Below are 21,862 nucleotides of genomic sequence, written 5' to 3' on the forward strand. Positions count from 1 at the left end.
AGGCACCTTCTTGGAAAAAAAAATTAAGAAAAATAAAAGGACAAAAGGCAAAAGGTCCATCATTCCATCAGAAGGACCAGGAATTAAAGGTGTTCTGGCCTCAGGCAGCTTCTATCCCACCTAGAGTCCACAAGACCCTGTCTCAAATCTACCACAGATGTCAGGCTCAATGGCCACACGTTCAGCTCTTCTCCAAGGCACTCTATGATTGAATGCCTATGCTGTCCATCTACACTAAAAGGCACCTCCTCAGACAGTGGCAACAGAGAGATGCAACTGTGCCCTTTACCTCATCTAGAACATTCTCTTCAGCAAACTATAGTGCAGACTGCTGGGAAATCACAAACCAAGCAAGACAACAGCCAGTTCACCATCCTATGTGGCATTCCCACCGTGACCAGGTACTACTCACCAGATTCTTATGGCCACCTGTGAGAGAAGTGTGGCTCCCCCCACTTTCAAGATGAGATGAGGAGTGACAGTATCACACAAGAGCTCCGCTGCCGACTAGCATGGACTGAGAAGAAAGTCCAATCCTAGGCATGACATCACATCCTCTTAAAACCTCTATGACTGTCCTACAAAGCCCCTAGGAAGGGTCACTTTTGCACTCTGAATCCTGACAGTGGTCTTGGGAGACTGTGTACCTTGGTGGTACTTCTGTTTTACAGATAAGAAAGTAGAGGCTTATGGAAGCCAAGAAGTTTATACAGAGTCACACACAGTGGGCTGCTACCACACTTAACTTTTGCCTCTATGAATGTTGTTTTCCTTTTACTCAACTGATTCCCCTCATTAACTGAGAAGAAACAGCTCTTCACTGCATATCACTGAGAACAGGGAGGAAATGGGTGGTGTACCTGTGAGCAGGGTGCCAGACTGGGCTCAGAGCTGGCACTACTCTGGCTCACCCCTCTCCTCATCATCTCCCCATGTCAAAATATTCAAACAGAAACCACAAAATTAATGTTTTCTGGAGTATCAGAAAGGATGAACAGCATCCTAAGATTGTCATCAAACCTGCCTTCATGACTATCTATGGTAAAGATGTCATGAATTCATTGGAGCTAGGAACTAGGGACCTGAGGAAACTATAACCAAATTGTTGTATTGATTTCCAAACTTGCTACCCATAGGAGACTCTCCACATGATCTCTGAGGACAGATGCTCCACCCAATCATGTCAGTGTCTTCAGGGTTTAAGAGAGATTCCAATGTGGAACCCATAATCAATAAGCAAGCATTTATGAATGTGCTGTATGGAGCCTCTTCCTTCTGCTGTTAAAAGCCCAAAGTATTCATTCTGGAAAGTGCCTATTGCTAAAGACAATAGTTTCAGCTGCCTTGAGAGGCCTGAGCATGAAGGTCCATGTCTGCAGCTACCTTACAGGCTCAGTAGTTAATAGAGTAGACACGCTGGCTCCTTGCACTCTGGGATGCACATGGGATAGGTCTATCTTTGGATGCGATAGAAATACAAATAGGGGTAAGTCTCCCCATCATAAATCAACCAGGCAAAGCACTTACCCAACACAGGGAGGAGTGCCTCACAGCCAAGGGCTCAGATTGCTGCACTCATATTTATATCAACTCAAAAGTAAAATCCACAGGCCACAGGTCTTCCAGCTCTCCTTAGACTGCACCAACATATACAAAGCATACTTGCTGATAAAGCATGCCTTTAAAATGATCAAGATGATAGATGGCTGCTGCAGAAACACGTCCTTTTTATAGGACAGATATTAATCACAAAGATTGACAGAGTTCCTTTAATATTTTAATTTTTGAAAGCATATTTCTATGAAACAGGACATGACATGCCACTAGCATCTCCAAGTGCTTTGGAATGATGGAAGTTCCATAATATTTCAAATTCCATCATGAAAAGGTTTTGCTTTGTTTCCTGAACTGAGAGATTTCCTTCTGTAGTTAGGAATAGAATAGAATGTGTACTTAAGAATATCACAGATAGGGGCTGAGAGGTAGCTCAGTTGATAAGCAGTCTGCTGTGTAACTATGAGAGCTCAGATTTAGATACCTAACACCCACATGAAACCTGGCAAAATGGTGCACAGTTATAACACCAGCATTGATTGGAGGTATGGTAAAAGGTGGGCCTGTGAAGCTTCTTGGTTAGCAGCCTAGCTGAATTGATGAACTCCAGATTTAGCCCCTGAATCAAAAAAGAAGGTAGAGATTGATCAAGAGAAATACCCGAAGTTAACCTCTAGCCTACACAGGCACATGTACCCACATGTACATAAACAAGTATATGTACACAAATAAATATTTTTCAGAAGGTATTATTTATGCCTGAATATATTACTACATTATATATCTTTGTGCAAATACTATATATTGATTTATGTATGGGTAATATAAAGAGTAAGAGTTGAATGTTCTAAGATACTTATTTTGGCTTAGTTCCTAGGGTTGTGGATGCCCTAGGGTTTTCCTGACTTGTCTAGATTATGAGGTTCTTGTTTCTGAAAGAGTGGGCAAGGCCCCGATACACTTTCATCAGTTTAGGTGAGAAGATGTTGGGTAAAGCAGCTGTATCTGGCCATTAACAGCTGGTGGGCTGCAATGATGGAACACGTGCCCCACGTGTCTGAGCTATTCAGTCTCCAGATCACAACCCCACCTCTTTATCCTGGGGGATGGAGTGTGCCCGAGAAGGGTCATGCTCAGTTTAAGAGCTTTCATTATTACTTTTGTTAGTTGAGAGAATTTGGGCTTTACCTATCCAGCATTCAGTATTTAAGAGTTTCCTAGCAGGTCCTGCATTCCCAGTTCACTCAGTTCAGATGTGGATAAGTACAGACTATAGCACCATCAGTCAGGGATGTTGGACCTCAGAATTTCTGCTGGGGCAGATGGGGAAGAAACACTCTAAGGTGAGGTAGGGTGCATGTCTAGACATGTCGCCAATCAACTTTGTCACTGTGTGGCAATGACATGCCCTTGTATTTACAACTTTGCTACCCATAAGGTGGCCCTTCATTTGACCCCTGAAGACAGATATTGCACCCAATCATCTCAGTGTATGCAGATGAGGGAAGACTGAGGAGAGGCAACCCCTGTGGACAGCAAAGAGGCTCTCTTTTTCTTATCTGAGTTCCTGGATCCAACAAGACTGGAAACCATTCCTTCAAACCAAAAAGACTTAGATTTTTATTCCTTACAGATAAAAAAGTACTCAGTAAGTACACACACTGTCCCTTTCTCTTACTAGAATACAACATATATATGAGAGAGAGAGAGAGAGAGAGAGAGAGAGAGAGAGAGAGAGAGAAGAGAGGGAAGTGCATTTTTCCAATATAATATAATATAATATAATATAATATAATATAATATAATATAATATAATATAATACAATACAATACAATATATGCTCCTTATATTTCTTCTATGCTTCATTATCACCTAGTCTTAGTTCTCAGTCCTCCACATTACAGACAATCGATAAATAAAATATGAACTATACCAAAAGCACAAGAGAACGTTGAAAGTTAGCTCCTCCAGGTTTGATGCAGTAACTGAGAAGAACTGAGGCATGGTGAGGTTAACTGACAAGTCCAAGGCCACACACTTAGTATATGCCAAAGTTAATTTATCAGCCTGGACCTGCTTGACTCTAAATTCTCCTTGCCACCTTTCTTACTGTTTAATTTAGTTCTCTGTTGACATGGCCTCATTGGCAGTACAAAAAAGTCACTCAGTGACTAAGATGGAGTGGCCACAAAGTAAATGACACCACCAGCATTTATATCAGGTATCCGTTCTGATGTCTTGCCCAATCAACAGACTCTAAACAGGCAGCTCACATCATGGGGAAGAAATACCACTGAGGATAGAAAATGGCTAGCCCAACCATGAAACTAAAGGAGTTGTTTCTAAGTCCAATCAGAAACATATGCAAATGACTTACAAGATCTCCACCCATTTCTTTGGATTTCTAGAGAGTAGGTAGGCTAGTCTGTGACCATTGTGAAAAATCAACATTTCAGTCATTAGCACCACAGACAGGATGCAGAATTCTTATAAAACACATTGCCAACACAAGGAGGCTGATTTCTGCTTCAAAATACACAGAGCCTAGGATTTGTGTGCACAGCACAGACATGACTCAGCAGTTTTCTGTACCATGAAGCTATGGGGCTTGTAGGTATAGGAAAACATCAGCATTTGGAGAAATTGCTATTTCAGAGGTGACAGAAGAATGGCAGTGAGTGAAAGGCACTCTACAGTTGAGCATTTACCTTCTAGATCCACAAGAAGGTGTTATGGAGCTCATTCCTCCATGGACAAACAAATACAGGGTATGGGAGACTCGTTTTGGAGGCTCCTCCCAACTCCTTTGGCCTATGTCTCTGCCCTTTGGAATCCAAACACCATCATATTTCACAGAGCTAGTAAGATGGCAAAAATACTGACGGGGATCTCTCAGCGTGACAAATTCACTGGTGAGTGCCAACTGGTGTTTAACTCAGCTCCAATCCCATGTCCTCCTTCGGAACTGTCCACTTCCCAACTCTAGCAAGCATGGGCCACTTCCTCTCCTATGTCCCAATGCATGCTTGTTTTTATGACTCTATCTCCCATTAAAAGAGACTGTGGTCCCTCAACAAACCCAATCTAAACCTGGACTTTACCATTGAAACTCTTAGGGACTCTTTCTAAGCTGAGTTCCACATCCTCCATATACAAAGAGGAATTAAAATATAAGGCAGTGATTCTCCAACTGAAACCTCTGGAGTCACCCGTCATTTTTAATATGCATTTTTGTTTGTGCTGTTTTCCATTTCCAGAAAGATAGTCCACTGGAAACACTGATTATGTAAAATCCTCAGCAGAGTCTGGGACAACACCCTGATATCAAACACATAAATATCCCCCCTGGAAAGGACATGAATATTCCTGTTGACTGGATAGTGTATAAATAATTGCTTGTCAGCCATTTCTGGTCAAGTCTTATTCCTGAGTAAGATTTGGTCTCAGGCCTTAAAATTTTGGGTTTCAGAACTTTTTAGAATTGAGAGTTATAGGTATTAGGTGGTGAACAAATGCAATCCAACTCCATTGAGTACAAAATTATCATATAATATGAAAATTAAAATATAATTTTAAATTTCATATGAGAATTAAAATATATAATATTAAAATTAATTGAGTTACTACTATATCTAAGACATTAGCTCTGTACCCAGTACACTAGTGCTTCCTTCTGCTGTCTTTAGTTTGGGAATGATCTACTGTTTCTCCCACTAGGCAGATTGGTGGTTGTGATGTCACTTTTGCCTTCCAGGTGCCCCTCCTAGGCCCTGACTCACTAGAATTCACAGTGATAGATAGGTAACTGGATGCTTGGGAAGGCTGCGAAGACTCTTCACTGCACTTTCTGCAGGACAGAATCTTTCCTTGTAGTGCGTAAATTATGCAGTAGATACTGCTTACAGTCTGTTCATCTGTTTGGTGGTTAGACACATAGTCACAGCCTGGGAGGCCAAGGCAGAGGGTTCCCTCCTCCCCAGGTAACACTAGAAATGGAAGCCCCTCCTCAGGGTTTAAATTACCATATGAAAAGCTGGAGGTCTGTGGGCTTTGTTGAGGCCTGGTAAAGAAAAGTTACTTCCTTGAAGTCACAAGGATTGAAGCTAAGCTAAAGCTCCAGGTGAAGACCTGGGAACCCAAAGCATTATGTATTATCTTTACCATACTTTTAAAACTCAAGCCAAGTGGGCCTTTTGCAATGAAATGTGGATCTGCCTAAAGACATGGAGAGAAGAGGAAGACTGATTATTCTTTGCTAAGCTAAAGTACTGATCCCAGATTTTATCAGATATTCAGAAGAAATGAGCTTTTCCTCCTTTTCTTTGGACACTGGCTAAAGCCTAAGCATGTTTTCCTAACACTCTGGGCTTTCACACTCTTTCTCTGAAGGCTACACACACACACACACACACACACACACTCACACGACTCCACTCCCAGCCCCCCACCATGTGTGGCTTGCTGTCCCCATTTCTGAACATGCCAACTTTCTAGGACCCCCTACTCAAAGGGCAGTTTTCTCTCTTCCTCTTTTCCATCTCTCTCCAACTAGCAGCTGCCCTGGCTCACAGCTTTACCTGCCCTGTTGGTTTTCTTTCAAACTCTTTCAAACACTGTCCTGGAGATGCCTTCAGAGTCCATTTTTAAATTCTTTTATTAACAAGACAAAAAAACCAAGAAAGAAAACCTTAGGTCCCATGGTATCATATTTTCTTTAAAGACTGTATTAGTGTTTTTCTGCACTAACAGATAACCAATATTGTGTGCTATTGTGTGTTGGCATATAATCATCCTATACACTGATGGGTTTCAAGCATTTCCATTCAAGTATGTGACGTATTTTGATTAAATCTATCCACTGGTCTCTTCCCTCCCTTCCCCTCCTGTTAGTACTATTCCTTTTTCTCAGTAGTTTCATGCCATATGCATATGAGTACATGTATTTATATATGATTTTATGCATATATGTATACATATATATATATATATAACACATATACACATAATCTAGGAGCCACAATGAAAAAAAAAACATTTCTATCTTTCTGATTCTGCCATATTTTGTTTCTAATCTCCAATTCTATCCATTTTCCCTCAAATGATGTCATTTTAGAAGCCATCATCTTTGAGACCAGAAAGGAACTCAAAAGAGTCACTCTGTGTAAGCTTTAGCCATATGGCAGGCATGTATGTACATCAGGGCAACAGACCTGTGTTTGCTGCACAAAGCTGAAACTCAAACAGTGAGCAACCATACAAAGGATTTGGGAAACCAGGTCCTCATCTGATGATGTGGCATTGTGTGAGCATGGCCAATGACTTAAGCAAATCCTGCTGGCAGGGTCTAGGCTCAAGAATGACTTTGACAATGGACTTGACTTTTCTATGACAGCAGGTCAGTCAACCCAGTGGTGAATCAAGATGGCATTGGGAATGGAGAACAAAAGAAAGAGGTCTCAAGGAAAATGCCTTGGTTCTTCATCCAAGCACACCAAGATTAGGTTCTATAGTAAGGGTGAACCATAGTCTATGAAGAGCCATAGTCTATGAAGCGCCATAGCCCATGAAGCGCCATAGCCCATGAAGTGCCATAGCCTATGAAGCGCCACAGTCTATGAAGCACCATAGTCTATGAAGCGTCATAATCTATGAAGTGTACTTGGCATTACTTCTTTTTACTGCATTCTTTTGACTTTTTATCACCCATGGAATAATTCAACCAGGTTTAGCAAAAATTACTATAACCATTCCACAATTATCTATGTAGCTAGATGAAAAAACAAAACAAAATAACAAAATAAAAAACTCTGTCTTATTTGTCTGTATACTCAGTAAGTTTAGACATAAAATAATGGGTTCAGGGAAAACAATATGATAGACACTGGCTTTACTGAGGAATGAAAGGTAGGGTCCATGTTAACCTGGGACTGACTTTAAAGAAGAGCCCATCAGAGTGACCGTGTTAGAATGGTGACAACGCCCCCACATACACTACCTGCAGCATGAGTCAGGTACTCTCTTAAAACCTGAATTACCTTTTCTTTAATAAAATCCCTGAACAAAAATGGCCCATGCTACTCAGAATTTCAAAAGCAACACAGAGAACAATACAAAAAGGAATATCTTTGGCCACAGAACTGTTGTTGGCTGTGGAGTTTGGAAAGACTGTGTATCTCAGTCAGCCAAGCAGTGGCCCTTCTACATAGCCATTGATGCTGTTCCCAAATCTCCAGGTACAGGGTGATCCTAGCAAGGATGGATACACACTCCTCATCGTTTTGTTGTCTTGCTGGCATCAGTAAGTTGCTGAAGAAACCTAAATTCCCTGTGGAAGGGCCTTTATTCTTTTTTTTTTTTTTTTGGTTTTTCGAGACAGGGTTTCTCTGTGTAGCTTTGCGCCTTTCCTGGAACTCACTTGGTAGCCCAGGCTGGCCTCGAACTCACAGAGATCCGCCTGGCTCTGCCTCCCGAGTGCTGGAATTAAAGGCGTGCTCCACCACCGCCCGGCTGGGCCTTTATTCTTGACTTGGGATGAAACACCCCAAGGCCAAGTGCCAAGGGACTGACAGGACAAACATAAGCTAAAAGGTAAGTGGGTGCTAGAACTTTCTACCCCCTTGTATCCTACCTCATCCTTCCCTTGTAAACATAACTGCAATGGGAGGGGTTTCAGTTTCGTTGAGCTAAATGGTGGTGCTGCCCTCACAAACCAGCAGCAGGGCTAACACCTTCATGTGCACAGCCTTTCAGTGTGTTCTATGTGCAGGAGTGTGAGAGGACAAAGTGGATCCCAGGAGCACATCAGAGGCTCCTCCTAAACCACTCAGAGTGACTGCTAGGTCACTAGTGCAGAAGTTTCATTTTGGGAAACAAACAAGAATGGATCTGGTCAACATTTGCAAATAAAATAACTTGTTCTATCCCAAACTCACTAGTTATGTTTTTTGAACACTCTCCCAAAGAGGAAGAAATAGGGCCTTCCCATCTTCTCAGTTGGCTCTGGCATCTTCTCATCTATCATTGGGGTAATACGTTCAGAGTGGCATTTTGTAATGACAGAAACATCCCAGCAAATCAATAGTTATTTAATTCCCAACAAGCTCTCGAGTCCATTAAACCTGATTACATTCACCCATTTCTGTGGGTGCCGTTATTCTCCTGCACCAGCACTTAATCTATAACAGGAACTTATGAGAACTTTCAAAAGCAATTTCAGCATCAATCAGCACAGAGTGAAATGAGTGATTTGCTTGTAATTATTTATTGGATGGGGGAGCAAAGGTGTTGACCAAACTCCAGCCTTTGACCTTCACCCCCAATTTCCAACAGAAGTAAAAAGGACTTTCCTCTGCTTTACCGTCAAGTCTTAAGTTTCATATGCCATCCAGCCACAAATGAAAAGTCTTTTTCTTGTTGTTAGGAACATTCTCCACCTGACCTGTTCACCTACAACATAGAAGCTTAGTGATATACCATACATGCAGGGGAATTGGCAGTTCCGGTGCTGTCTGGACTGAGTGCCAAATAGATTCCACCACCCAGGTTCTGACAGTTAATAAAAGTAACAGTCGCATTCACAGAAAGAGAAGAGTATTTGTTCAGGATCCCCCTCAGAAATTGTAATTAATGAATCATAATTTTGTAGGACTCTCAAACATGAAGCGCTGGGGGTGGGGCCACAGAGGAAAGCCGAAATGTTGTACTGCATATATTTAATTTTCCTTTCCCACAGAAAAGAGATTTAGAATTTATTACCAAGGGCAGGTTATTCTCAAAAACAGTAACAAATAGCCACTTGCTTCCTACAATGACCCACTTCTATCATGAGTGAATATTGGCTTTCCAGAGAATTGCAGGCATACACCCAGAAGCGGTGGTTTTGAGTTACAGCACAGAGGTACAATAAGGCAAAGAAACAGGTCCTTATTTCTTGCTAGCACGTGAAGCTCTCTGCACATAGAATAATAGCCTTAGAAGTCAAAACAATGGGCCTCTCAACCTCTCTTGCTACTGAGAATACAAACAGTTGGTCTGGGATTCCCAGAATCGCCTCTGACCTTCCTAAAGAAATCATTCTCAGTGTTCCTTCTTGCTCATGGTCACCTCTCAGATTCAGAGGGGGATGGCAGCCTTCTCTGCCAACAGACAACTTTGTGGGGTGGCCTCAGCTGTACTCTGTATTTCCTGCCCTTCTTTTTCCCAGGTTAAAGCCTTTAAGCAAGCCATCTCATGATAAGTTACTGTGCCTCATGATCTGTTCTGGGAGACAGAGTCCCTCAGAAAGCTGGGGAAGAGAGCAAATCTTTTGCCCCCTGGTCAACCTCCCGAAGCAGAGGCATGAATGTTAAACAGCACCTAGATCAATACAAGCAAATACAGCTCAACTACACCATTTATTCATCCATGAGAGATGTCAATAGCCAGATTAAGGTGATCCATCTTTTTGATTTCCTACTGTCTTCCCTCTGACTACATGAGGGCTTTTTTCCCCCTTCCTGTATTAAAAGTGTTTGCTTTCTCAACCATAAAAATTCCAATTATTACTCGGAGCATTCTGGAGTTAAGTTGCTTGCTGGCGAAAGCCATGAATTACCTGCATCAGTCCTGGGAAGTAGGGGGCAGCAGGCACAATCATGGGCACTCCATAAGAATGCAGAAGGACTCCTTGCGACGCCAACATGCTTTAAATGGAGGCTTTATTCCCTCCAAGGCTGAACACATCAATAGAGAGTTAGAGGGGGGAAAAATCTATAGACCCAACTTCTTCTCAACTACAAAGCCGAGAGCCAAATCGCTTCTGTCAGGAGCCAAGTGCTCATCCACAGGCGGCGGAGAAGGGAAAGGAAAGAAAATCCGCATCAGCAACTCTTAATGCGAAAGTTTTCTTCCCAGACAAGGAAGGGACGCGGCAGCTGCAGGGTCGGAGCTACCAAAATGGAAGGAGCTATTTTGGGAACAGCTCGCCCAACATGACTAACCAAATACTCTCCATTAATTTAGTTCTCAGACAGAGGGAGATGGAGTGACAGGGAATTGGGCGAGGATAGGAGTCCTTTGTCCTGAGGAACTGGGCCAAACTGCAAGGGGCTGGGTGTACGTGAGATTTTTAGAGAGAATAGGAACAGGAATATATAAGCTTACGTGACAATCAGTTGCAATTTAGAGAGCTTAAATCTTTGCCCACTTAAACAATTACCTCAGCCCTAGATTTAAGTTCTAAGTTGCAACTGATTGTCATGTAAACTTATGTATTGCCATACAAGCATGAGGCCACAAATTTGGATCTCCAGTGCCCATGTGAGAAGCCGGGAAATGTGACACACATCTGTATTTCCAGCACTGGGAAAATGGAGACAGGAGGATCCTAGGTCTCAGTTGGCTAGCCAAGATAGCCAACCAGAAATCTCCAGGTTCAGTGGTTTAGTGAGAAATCCTCTCTGAAGAGATAAGTAGAAAGCAATAAAGGGAGATATCTGAAGGTCATCCTCTGGCCACTCCACATACATTTGCATACCTATAACACCCCCCCACACACACAACATGCAAAGATATGAAACAAAAACAAACAGAAAACAAAAATTCAAACTAAAACAAATAAACAAAAATACCCATTCAAATCTATCAGGCTCACATGGGCAGCTGATCAAAATTACTTAAGAACAATCAGAGCACAGTAGCAAAAACATTTATAGTTCTAGAATTAAGAAGGTAGATATAAGAAAATCAGGAGCTCAGCTGTATAGCAAGTTCAAGGCCACCCTGGGATACATGAGATTTTCTCACAATATTGATGGTGATGATGATGATGATGATGATGATCTAAGAAAACATTCAACTTGTTTTTCCTCCCTTCTTCACCAGCTACAGATTTCAGTTTGAAGGGACAATTTGTAAGTAACAAAATAATAGTAGCTGAAATCTGAGTAAATTAGTTTTGTTGGGTATGGCATATCATTCTTCCACATCTCTGAAGCAGGGCCTAATCCCAGACCCAGGAAACAAAGTGGTAATTAAACAGAATCCAGGCTTGCCCTATGCAGCTGCTTTGCAGCCAGTAGGAGGCAGTGTTGAATTTGAAACACCTGCTGTAGTGTGTCCACTAATATATTGTGCACCCTAATAAAGCTTATCTGAGGATCAGAGGAAAAAGCCAGCCACTATATTAAACATAGAAGTCAGGCAATGGTAGCACATGCCTTTAATCTTAGCATTTGGGAGGCAGAGATCCATCTGGATCTCTGTGAGTTCAAGGCCACACTGGGGAACAGAGGCAGGCATGGTGACACACCTTTAGTCCCAACACTAACCATAGGGGTCTGGAGGTCTGTACAGACAGACAGGAAGTGATGTAGCTGGGTGGAGAGAGGAAGTGAGGTGCAGAACAGAGAAGCATATAGGCATGGATATACAGGAAGTAGGTCTCTTTGGCTGAGGATTTCCAAATGGTAAGAATATGGCTGGCTTCTTTCTGTTTCTCTGATCTCTCAGTTTTTACGCCAATATCTGGCTCTGGGTTTTTATCAGTAAGACCATTTAGCAATTTGTCTTACAACCTTCTGCACAGGCACTAGATGAGGTGACATTGTACTGGGATGTGTGGCCTAGAAATGTGTTGGGTAGCAGTCAGAGCCACCCTGGGGCCACAGATCAGGTACAGACTTGCTAGTGCTGTGTTTCATCTGTACGGGATTTCACATGGCTTGTACGTTTGTCTTCTAGCAGTGACACATGAATATAACAATATTAAAGAAAGATGGCACCCTGTTCTCAGAGATGAAAGAAAGATGTTGAGAAATGCCCAAAATGGGAGTTGAAGATGGTATACTAGTTCCTATGGGATTTGATGAAGTTGAATCATGGTGACTGGGGTATTCTTTTCCTAGCTATACAGTCTTGAACAACTTCATTTAACTCCTAGGCTCCTGTTCCATTTGGGCACGTAACAGTGACATGAAGTGTTGTCGACCTCTTGCAGTGTGCAATAGAGGTAGCTAGTTGCCATGGTTTCTGCTTTTCCCTTCACAGTTGGTATTGACCCATCTTTGACTTCAGACCTGAAGGCTCAGATGATAAACTGTCATTTTTCCACTTTTCATACCAGAAAAGTATGTGGCCATATTTAGTACTCCATAACTTTGAAAGTAGTAATATGAAGCTTTGATGAAGTAAAGTCTGAAGACTCTTAAGGATCACCTCCATAGGGCTTGGCCGATAGCTCAATGGTGAAGTGTTTGCTGAGTAAGCATGAAGATCTAGGTTCAGACACCAAGAGCTGTAAAAAGCATGATAGGGCAAGCCTGTAGTGTTAGCACTCAGGAGCCACAGGCTGAAGGATCCCTGGGGCTTGTGGCTAACTAGTCTTGATGAATCTGTGAGATCCATAAGCAGTGAGAGACACTGTCTCAAAAACAGGAAAGGAAGGGATATAAGAAGTTACCACACACACACACACACACACACACACACACACACACACACACACACACAAAGTCACCTTTGAATCAGACACCCCCTTGCCACAAACCACTTCTCTCTCTCTAAACAGGATGCACAATATAGATTTTGTCAAAACGATGACCACATATTCAACCATCGGCTTTCTCTAAGCCCAATGCCAATGCCTCCACTTTTAGATAGCCAAGGTGTTTTTACACTACACTAATTTTAGTTGCTTGATTTAGCTACATAATTACATTTCTAGATAACGACAGCAGACAGGGTTTGGCAGAGAATTCAATTATTTAAGGCTGGATTTTTGGCCATCTTGACAAGGTTTCTCTGTAATTGATTCTCATGTGTTGGAGTGGCTATGTTGGGCAATCCTGAAAGCTCCTCCAACAGCTGCACACTGACCCATCTTATACCACTGCCTGATACCGTTTCTAACTTTAGCTTCTGACCATGACTTTCAAAAGCACATTTCTGGGAAGTTACCAGCAAGGACAGACACATCACCAGGAGATGGGTATGTTTTGGAGTTGACTTCCCTTTGGCAATCATGGACTAGAGGCACTTCTTGGTGCTGAGGGAAGGTCCCAGGCACTTTGACTTTGGGCTCTTTGGTACTAGAAAGTGCAAAGGCTGTGGCAGTGGGAGACGGGACGGACACACAATCTAGTCATTTAGGGCAGAAACTAGCATAGTTACATCTTGATTTCACAGGTGTAGGAGAGTCTAAAGGCAAATGTGTGGGGGTGTTTGTCTTCTAGCAGTGACACATGAATATAACAATATTAAAGGAAGATGGCACCCTGTTCTCAGAGATGAAAGAAAGATGTTGAGAAATGCCCAAAATGGGAGTTGAAGATGGTATACTAGTTTCTATGGGATTTGATGAAGTTGAATCATGGTGACTGGGGTATTCTTTTCTAGTTGTACAATCTTGAACAACTTCATTTGCCTCCTAGAGTCATATAAATGTAACAGATTAGCAAAATTGGGGCTGGAGAGATGGCTCAGCAGTTCAGAACACTTATTCCTAAGGAAGACCCAGATTAGATTCTCTGCACCTGCATAGTGGCTCACAATGATCCTTAATTTCAGTTAAAGGGGATCTGATGCCCTCTTCTGCCTCCATGAGTACCAAACATGCACAATACCCATATATACAGGCAAACCCCCACATAATAAAATAAAATCATGTAGTGAATCATCATATGGATTATCCATGTGTATACACACAATTTTATTGAAGAACCTGCTGGTTCAAGTTAAGCTGAAATGGGAATGTGTCATATAGGGGCCAGCGTGACTTATAGATCATACATAAGATATTTTCTTTTGACTTTTTTATTAAAGAAACAGTGATCTAAAATGTTTACTGTCTCTATTTAGTATCGTCTTTGTCCTATCTAAAACAAAAGGCTAATTTTTGGGGGGGTTGGGAATTCCTTTTAGTTTCCCTGCCAGGAAAATTAGCATCAAATGAGAGTTCAATACTATCCACCTGCCACCCTTTGTGGGCTGTACATGTAGATTCTTGTCTATCCTGATCACCCTAGTCCTGACCACAGCGACTCCCATCATCTCTGATTCTAACTTTTCATTTATATATTACTATCTTGTATGATCATAGTCCCTACATATTCTAAGACCAACACTAATAACAAAGAATGTGGATGAATGACCACCATTAAGTGAATAAAATAAAGTTCTTTTTGCTAACAACTACTTTATTTTCCCAAGTAGAACACACCTTATATGAATAAACTATGATTTTCTTTTCTTCTTGGTTCATGCTACATTTTGTACAGCTCAACTCTCTCCAGGGGCTGGTATAGACACCTCATGGTATGTGGTTATATATCCAACATACAATATTAAGCTCATGATATATTTTGGAAACATAGTCATAAAAACAGGCAATGAAATAATAAGATACAGGAAGAGGTGGTACCAATAGTGGCTGAAAGCATAGCCAATTGCCCCAAATGACTTACACTCAACATGAAGGTCTACATAGTGTTGACTGTCCTGGGCCTCCCTAAATATTAACTATAAAAAATAGGTAACACATGTTTTTGGTGTGGTATACCTTATTCTCTCAGTTGCAACCATTCAATACCTTGCTATTGTAGCACAGAAAGGCATCCGCTGATAAGTGTACATGAATGACTGTGGTCTAGTTTCAATACAATTTTATTAATAGGCATTGAAACTTATATATCCTGAGGTTTTCACGGTGCATGGAATATTTTTCTCCCTTAAATCCTTTCAACCACTTAAAAATGTAAAATGGGCCAGGCATGGTGGGCATGGTGGTGCCCACCTAAAACTTCAGAAACTGGGATACTGATTCAAGAGGACTGTAATTTCAAGGTCAGTTTCAGCAAGAGGGGGTGAGAGGGGGAGGTTGAGAGAAGGAAAGAGAGAGAGATCCTGTCACAAAAAAAGGAAAGGAAGGAAGGCTAGGTATGGTGGAGCACACCTTTAATCTCAGCACTCAGGAGGCAGAGGAAGGTGGATCTTTGAGTTTGAAGGCAGCCTGGTCTACAAAGCAGGTTCCAGGACAGCCAGGGCTCCACAGAGAGAGTATCTTAAGAAAAGAAGAGAAGAGAAAAAAGTTTTCAAGTAGAAGGAGCATTCTTAGATGAATGGAAATGAGTGATAAAATACAAAAATAAAAACTGGTGCTGACTGGCTGGTACCCAGTGTTTGCTGACTCCTGCTATACATTTTACTAGAGAAGTCAGGCCTATCTAAAGACTTCTATGGTCCTTTCTGCTTCTAGAATCATTTTTTCTTTTTCTCATGCCTTCTTGAGACCAGTGCTACTGATCTTCCTGTGTCAGAAATGTCTAGCAAAGATTTTGTTTTCTTGTGCCTATCAAGTGATACTTGAATCTTACCCTTTCTCCTAGAAACTACGTCCATTGCTCTCTACCTTCCAGAATGGTTAGTTGCTAACCTCCCTGCTCCATACACACAGATTAAATCAATTCTCTAGCTGTTAGATGCTGGAGCTCCTTTCCCAGATCTTAAGGATTAACATGGGCATTATTCTGCTACCACAGCCCCATCTGAGTTACAAACATCCACATATGAGAAGTGCACAGAATGCAGAATGTCAGCTGGAGGACAGGCCATTCATATCCTAAAGATTGTGGTGACCAGTAGATATCCCCAAGCAACTAAATCCAGTCCAGAGAAGGAATTATGATGCCACCTGGACACTGTGAAAAGGGATAATATTTAAAATTGGAGTACTTGTGTAAATGCACTTCATGAGATTCTAGGAGATTTAGGCATGATGGGCTCCATTTCACCGACCCAGCCATGACTCAGACCTTGGAAGGAGCAGTGTCTTCCCTAAGGGAGGATGTGCTACAGGATCCTTCCCAACACCTCTGGCCAGCTTTCCCAAAGAAGCTGAGTCTCAGGTGCCATGGGCTAACCACCTAAACAAACCCTACAAACCAGCGGTTTCCCTGTGTTGCTGCTGAATAAATTCAATCCTGCTGCTTGTAACTGCTTTCCTTGTCTTTTAGAGGCTGAGCATGTGTGTCTTGCCACATGGATTCCCATAGATGGCTGAATTACACCATCCCTTCCAAAGCAGAGTTGGGCAACAGAAGACCTGTGCATTCTTCAAAGCTGGTAGTGATACTCTTTTTTGTATCTGGCCACGTTCAACTTCCAAGGCCCACTGTCCTTTCTAAGAAAACAATTATTTTCTTTTTCTTTCTTTTCTTTTTGTGAAAACTGCACCAACTAATTGCTTTTACTGAACACTCCCCTGATTCAAGTTTCCTTTCAAACTTGCTAACTATACAAAAATACCCTCTTTTTCATGCCTTCTTCCTTTCCTTCCTTCACAGTCAACTTTGCTGGCCTACTTATAAGGCCACATTGCCTGCAAAGCCTTCTCCACCTCCACATGCAGAATCTATTGACCTTATCTTTTGGAATTATTTTATTGTTACACTTAATTCCAAATCTTGTCACATTGCGTTGTAACTCTACAGGGTAGGTGATTATCCCACCAAGAAGACAGATTTAAAAGGGGGGGGGTTGAGCCAAGTGATTTGATAGGGGCAGAGATTATTGCTCAGTGGTTAGAGATCCTGCTTACTATCTACAAAGCCCTGCATTTGATCCTAGTACCACCTATATTAGCTAGAGTGGTGCATACCTGTAATTCTAACACTCAAGAGGTAGAGGCAGGAGGTTCACAAGTTAAGGTCATTCTTGGTCAGGATGGGATATAGAAAATTCCATCGAGAGAGAGAGAGAGAGAGAGAGAGAGAGAGAGAGAGAGAGAGAGAGGAAAGAAAAATACAATAGTGATTTGACAAATGAAATTTCCTATAATGCTTTGCAGAATAATTGTGTGAACATGTGTAAGCAAAATAGGGAGGCTCTCTCCCAGGAAACTGAAGCATTATCTGTAGCTCCAAAATCATCTCAAGGGACTCAGGGGACATCATGGCTCATCAGAGAAAGCATGAGTTTTACAGTTGTGAGGCTGACACCAAATGTTAGTTCTGTTAGCCTTCTCATTGTCTATTCCAGGATGTAGTGCTCTGTCTGGAACTCTCATCTCCACAGCAATAGCACAGAGTGCCTATACCTTCCCACAGGTGTGCTGAGGCAGTGGAATGACATGTGGTATGTGGGTGTCCCTGGCACGTAGAATGTGTTCGAAAGCACTAACTTATATTTTATTTCCTTCTTTGGAATGTCTGCAACTTGTCACTGCAAGATATCTTCTCATCTCTGATCCTCAGGGGAGACCTGTGTCCTCAGTGTCCCAGAAACACCCTACACCAAGGCCTCCATGAGTCTATTCATTCATCTACTTACTCTTCACATGCCCTCATGCACAGATATGCCTGTTTCTCAGCAAGCAGCTAAGTGCAAGCAGGACTGTCTGTCCTATGGCCCTGGATAACTATGAAAGTGGCCCAACACAAAATCAAAAACTTTCTTAAAACCCCAAGATTTTGTTCTTTTTGTTGAGACAGGGTCTCATGTAACACAGGCTGGCCTCAAAATCACTGTGTATCTGAGGATGACCTTGAATCCCTGATCTTTCGGCCTCTACTTTCCAAGTGCTGGGATTATAGGCATATATGGTCACACACATCATTTATGTGGCACTTGAGATTGAACCCAGAGCTTTTTGTATGCTAAATAATCACTTTGCCAACTGAATCACATTCCTAGCCCAGTGACTTCTTTTTTCAACTGGATGACACAGTTTTTTTAGCACAGACATTGTAGATGACATCTTGTCACAATGTGAAAAGTTTGGGCATGTTTTTGGAGCTTTTAGAAAGTGACCCTGTTTCCCAGCTTTACAAGCGCTTGAACTGAGATCCCAAAACATCTTAGTAAATTTGTCCCAAGGCAGGAAATATATGGCTGCAAGTTTCAGGGGAGCTTCATTTTGTCCTTCCCTCTCTTCCATGCTTTGGGTTTCCTGCTTCTTTTCTGCCATGGCTATGTGCCCTGTTGATTATCAAGGAGCAGCTATCTCTACCTGCCAGCTCATCAAGAAGGACCATGTTCAGAGAACAGCTGGAACTAAGGTAGATAAATGTGACTCACCACCAGATGCTGTTCCAGTTCCATCCAGTGAAGATAGCACGGCTGTTTGGAAGAGCTGTATATAGCATAGACCTCAAAATCAAATTCCTCGACTTGTTATGTAATGTTTACATTCTTGACTGCCAATGACTTAAAGACTGGCAAGTTAATTCCCAGAAAAGAGGAGATGGGCTCCAGGAGGGATGGTAGCACAACACCTGAGTCACAGAACCTTCACAGAGAGTACTAAGGAGGGAAGCTCTTTGTAGAAAAAGCCTCCACAGACTATGGGCCGCATACACTAGCCCGCCAACCAGCTCTTCCTTTGGTTGCAACTGTCACCATTGGAATAGCATCTTTAGTGGAGGACCAATCCAGGCAGAAGCATTACTTCCGAGAAAGGAAACCAAATCCAAGACCCCTGTTATGGATACTTTTCAGTTTAAATGCATAAGAGAATTTATCCATGGAAAGGTCTCACATCAACGCCAAGTTCATTATGAGTATTAGCTAATTTATTTTACTTATGTATTTGCTACCTACATGAGATTATCTTTACCATATGCATGCCACATATGCATACCCACAAAGGCCAGAGGGAATAGGATCCCCTAGAAATGGAGACACAGTAGGTTGTGAGCTGACTACTGTGCGTGCTATGAATTGAATTCAGGTCCTTTTGTAAGAGCAATGAACACTTTTGACTGTTGAAGCATCTCTCTATCCCCAACACAGGCACTATTCTTGGTGCCTTGATATTTAGTATCTCACTGCCTAGCACTCATCATGCTTAGTCACCTCATGGGACACACAATAGTACCCATTATTCAAATTCTCTGTCCTGCAGATTGAGTATCTATGCCATGTGAATATGGTTAGTAATTCTAACTTATGGAGTGGTACAGGATTTAGGGTGTCTGTGTGTGTGTGTGTGTGTGTGTGTGTGTGTGTGTGTACAGATAAGCATGGTAGGGTTGTAGTCATCAGAAGAGAACCTTTAGTGCTTTTACATGGGTACCTTTCACCTTTTGTTTAAGCCAAAGTCTATCTCTCAGTGGCCTGGAATTTGATCATGTAGGCCAGGCTAGCTGGGTTGTGAGCTCCACAAATCCTCCTGTCTCTGCCTCCCTTCTCATCATCCCCAGAATTACAGATATGCACCATAATGCAGTTTCTTATGTGGATTCTATGAATTCAAATTCAGGTCCCTCTGCTTATACATCAAGCACTTTATTGATTGAACCAACTCCCGAGCCTTAGTCTACGGTTTAAACAAAAACCATATTCCAAAGTGTTTAGCTGGAGAATTGGCCATAGTGTCACCTGCCTGGTGGTCATTGTCATAAAAACAGTAGAATGAGCAGCAACTGCTTTGGCCCACTAAATGAGTAATCACAAAATTCTCATTGTCTACTACTAATCTGGTTAAAAAAAAGTGTGCTTTACAAGCTCAAACTCATGCCTCCCACTCCACACGCTACTTCCTTCCACCTCCCAGATGAAAAATTAAAATACACATATTATCAAAGGATATGTATGTGGCTTCTGTGCATAACAGAGTTGTTAAACCAAACTATGACAAAACTAAGTTCATGTAACAGTTTCTGACATGGTGCCTTCGAAACGGGAGCAACCCGAAGAATCTGGGACTCTCTGCTACTCTCTCCAGCAGCATTGACCCCAAATGGTTAGAAAGATGCACAAAGAACATTCCAGTAGGTCTGTCCACGAGGACTCTGCTGATGATCGTCAGAAGCCTGAGCCCCCAGCGGCGCAGATAACACTGAGCTTCTCTTGGTTCATTAAGCGCTTCTTGACCTGATTCTCCTCTGAAAGCCAGACTGACTGGCTGAATGAGCAAATCTAAGAATATCAGCCCTGTGCACCATCTCTGCTGAGTTCAACAATGCTTCAGGAACTGACCTCTGACCTGTCTGGGGATGAATGGCAACTGGGTTGGAGAATTAGTTGACCTTGCTTGAGGCAAACAAATACTCCCCGAGGACTCTCCAAATACAGATTGAATAATCAGCTGCTCCTTGCATGTTCCTTGGTGCCCTCCCCATATCCCCTACCTTCTGTAGTGCCTGTAGGAGCTGGGCATAGAGAATGCTCCAAATAGCTCTCCACTCCAGCTCTGGAGTGCAGCTTCTCTGTCTCATCCATACAGCTGATAAATGGGCTGAACCACCCAGGCTTGATGTGCACTCCTTTCTGCGCTGAAAGTGGAGCTGGTGTGGAGTCTCCAAAATGACACACTGCATGGCAGAGACTCATTGGATGCTCTCTGTCCACATGACTGATGACGGTCAAGCAAGTCCGTTTGAAGATTTACCATTCATTTTCTCCCCTCTCTTCTTTCGGTCCCCTTCCTTCTTCCTCCTCTCTTTCTCAGATTCTAGATGACTAATAGCATTCAAAAATATTTAAGAAGTCTTATAAGACAAAAAAACCTGTTTAACCTTGTTTAATACAGACTTTCTCAACAGATCTAAAAACCAACATGCCATTCATCCCTCAATTCAGCAGTCTAGTTGTCTATCTGTCCATCCACCCATCCGTTCACTAATCCTATGACATAGCCATTGACATGCTTATCTATCATCAGTCTCTCTTTCTACACCCACTCACCTACTCATTCACCTACCTATCATCTCATCCACCACCACTCACATACTCATCCACTTACTCACTCATGCATCTACTCATCCATCCCCACACACATCCATCCAGCTATTCATATACCCACCCATCCATTCACCTATCAACTCACCTATCCAATTTTGTTCACTACCTGACCATCTGTCAGAGTTAATGATGTGTGTGGTGCTAACATTTTTCTTTCAGTTCGTTGTCTCATCCTCCAACTTTTCAGTCTCCATAACCACTAATTCAGTCACTAACATGTATTCAATGCTTTTTGCCAGACCCTACCCACATTGCTGCTCATCTTTTTCTCCCCATTCCACTGAAGTAGATTCTTCCATTTTAATTGCATTTCTCTCAAGGAAACCATGACAATGAAAGGGGATGTGGCAGGACATATGAACATCCTTATGTCAGAGCTGGACCCTGAACTAGAATAGATAGACCACACCTCATTGCCAACAACCATGAAAGTCGTTTTTGGTATATGGTGCCTATTAACATATTGTAAGAAGCATGGGCTTGAGCCAAACTGAACCTGAATGGTCTGTCCATTCTCAATCCTCAGCTTCTCATTCAATCTCAATGACTCTGGTAGTAATTACATGTTAACAGAATGCCAAAGCAAAAGTG

The 21,862-nt window shown here is 42.2% G+C and overlaps 1 protein-coding gene across 10 annotated transcripts in view; it reads right to left on the reverse strand.

Annotated features, from left to right (window-relative positions):
• Positions 1-21,862, reverse strand: part of Rbfox1 (RNA binding fox-1 homolog 1) — a 369,263-nt gene that overhangs the window by 326,919 nt on the left and 20,482 nt on the right. For 4 of the 10 annotated variants that reach the window (XM_059269140.1, XM_059269142.1, XM_059269134.1 and 1 more), the window contains exon 1: positions 10,149-10,235. The exons of the other annotated variants lie outside the window; for them this stretch is intronic. In XM_059269140.1, the coding sequence (XP_059125123.1) occupies positions 10,149-10,235 (87 nt within the window). Of the gene's footprint in view, positions 1-10,148; positions 10,236-21,862 lie in introns of those variants that run through there. 10 annotated transcript variants of the gene reach the window in all.

This window comes from Peromyscus eremicus, chromosome 8a, assembly GCF_949786415.1.
Source record: "Peromyscus eremicus chromosome 8a, PerEre_H2_v1, whole genome shotgun sequence".
NCBI lineage: Eukaryota > Metazoa > Chordata > Mammalia > Rodentia > Cricetidae > Peromyscus > Peromyscus eremicus.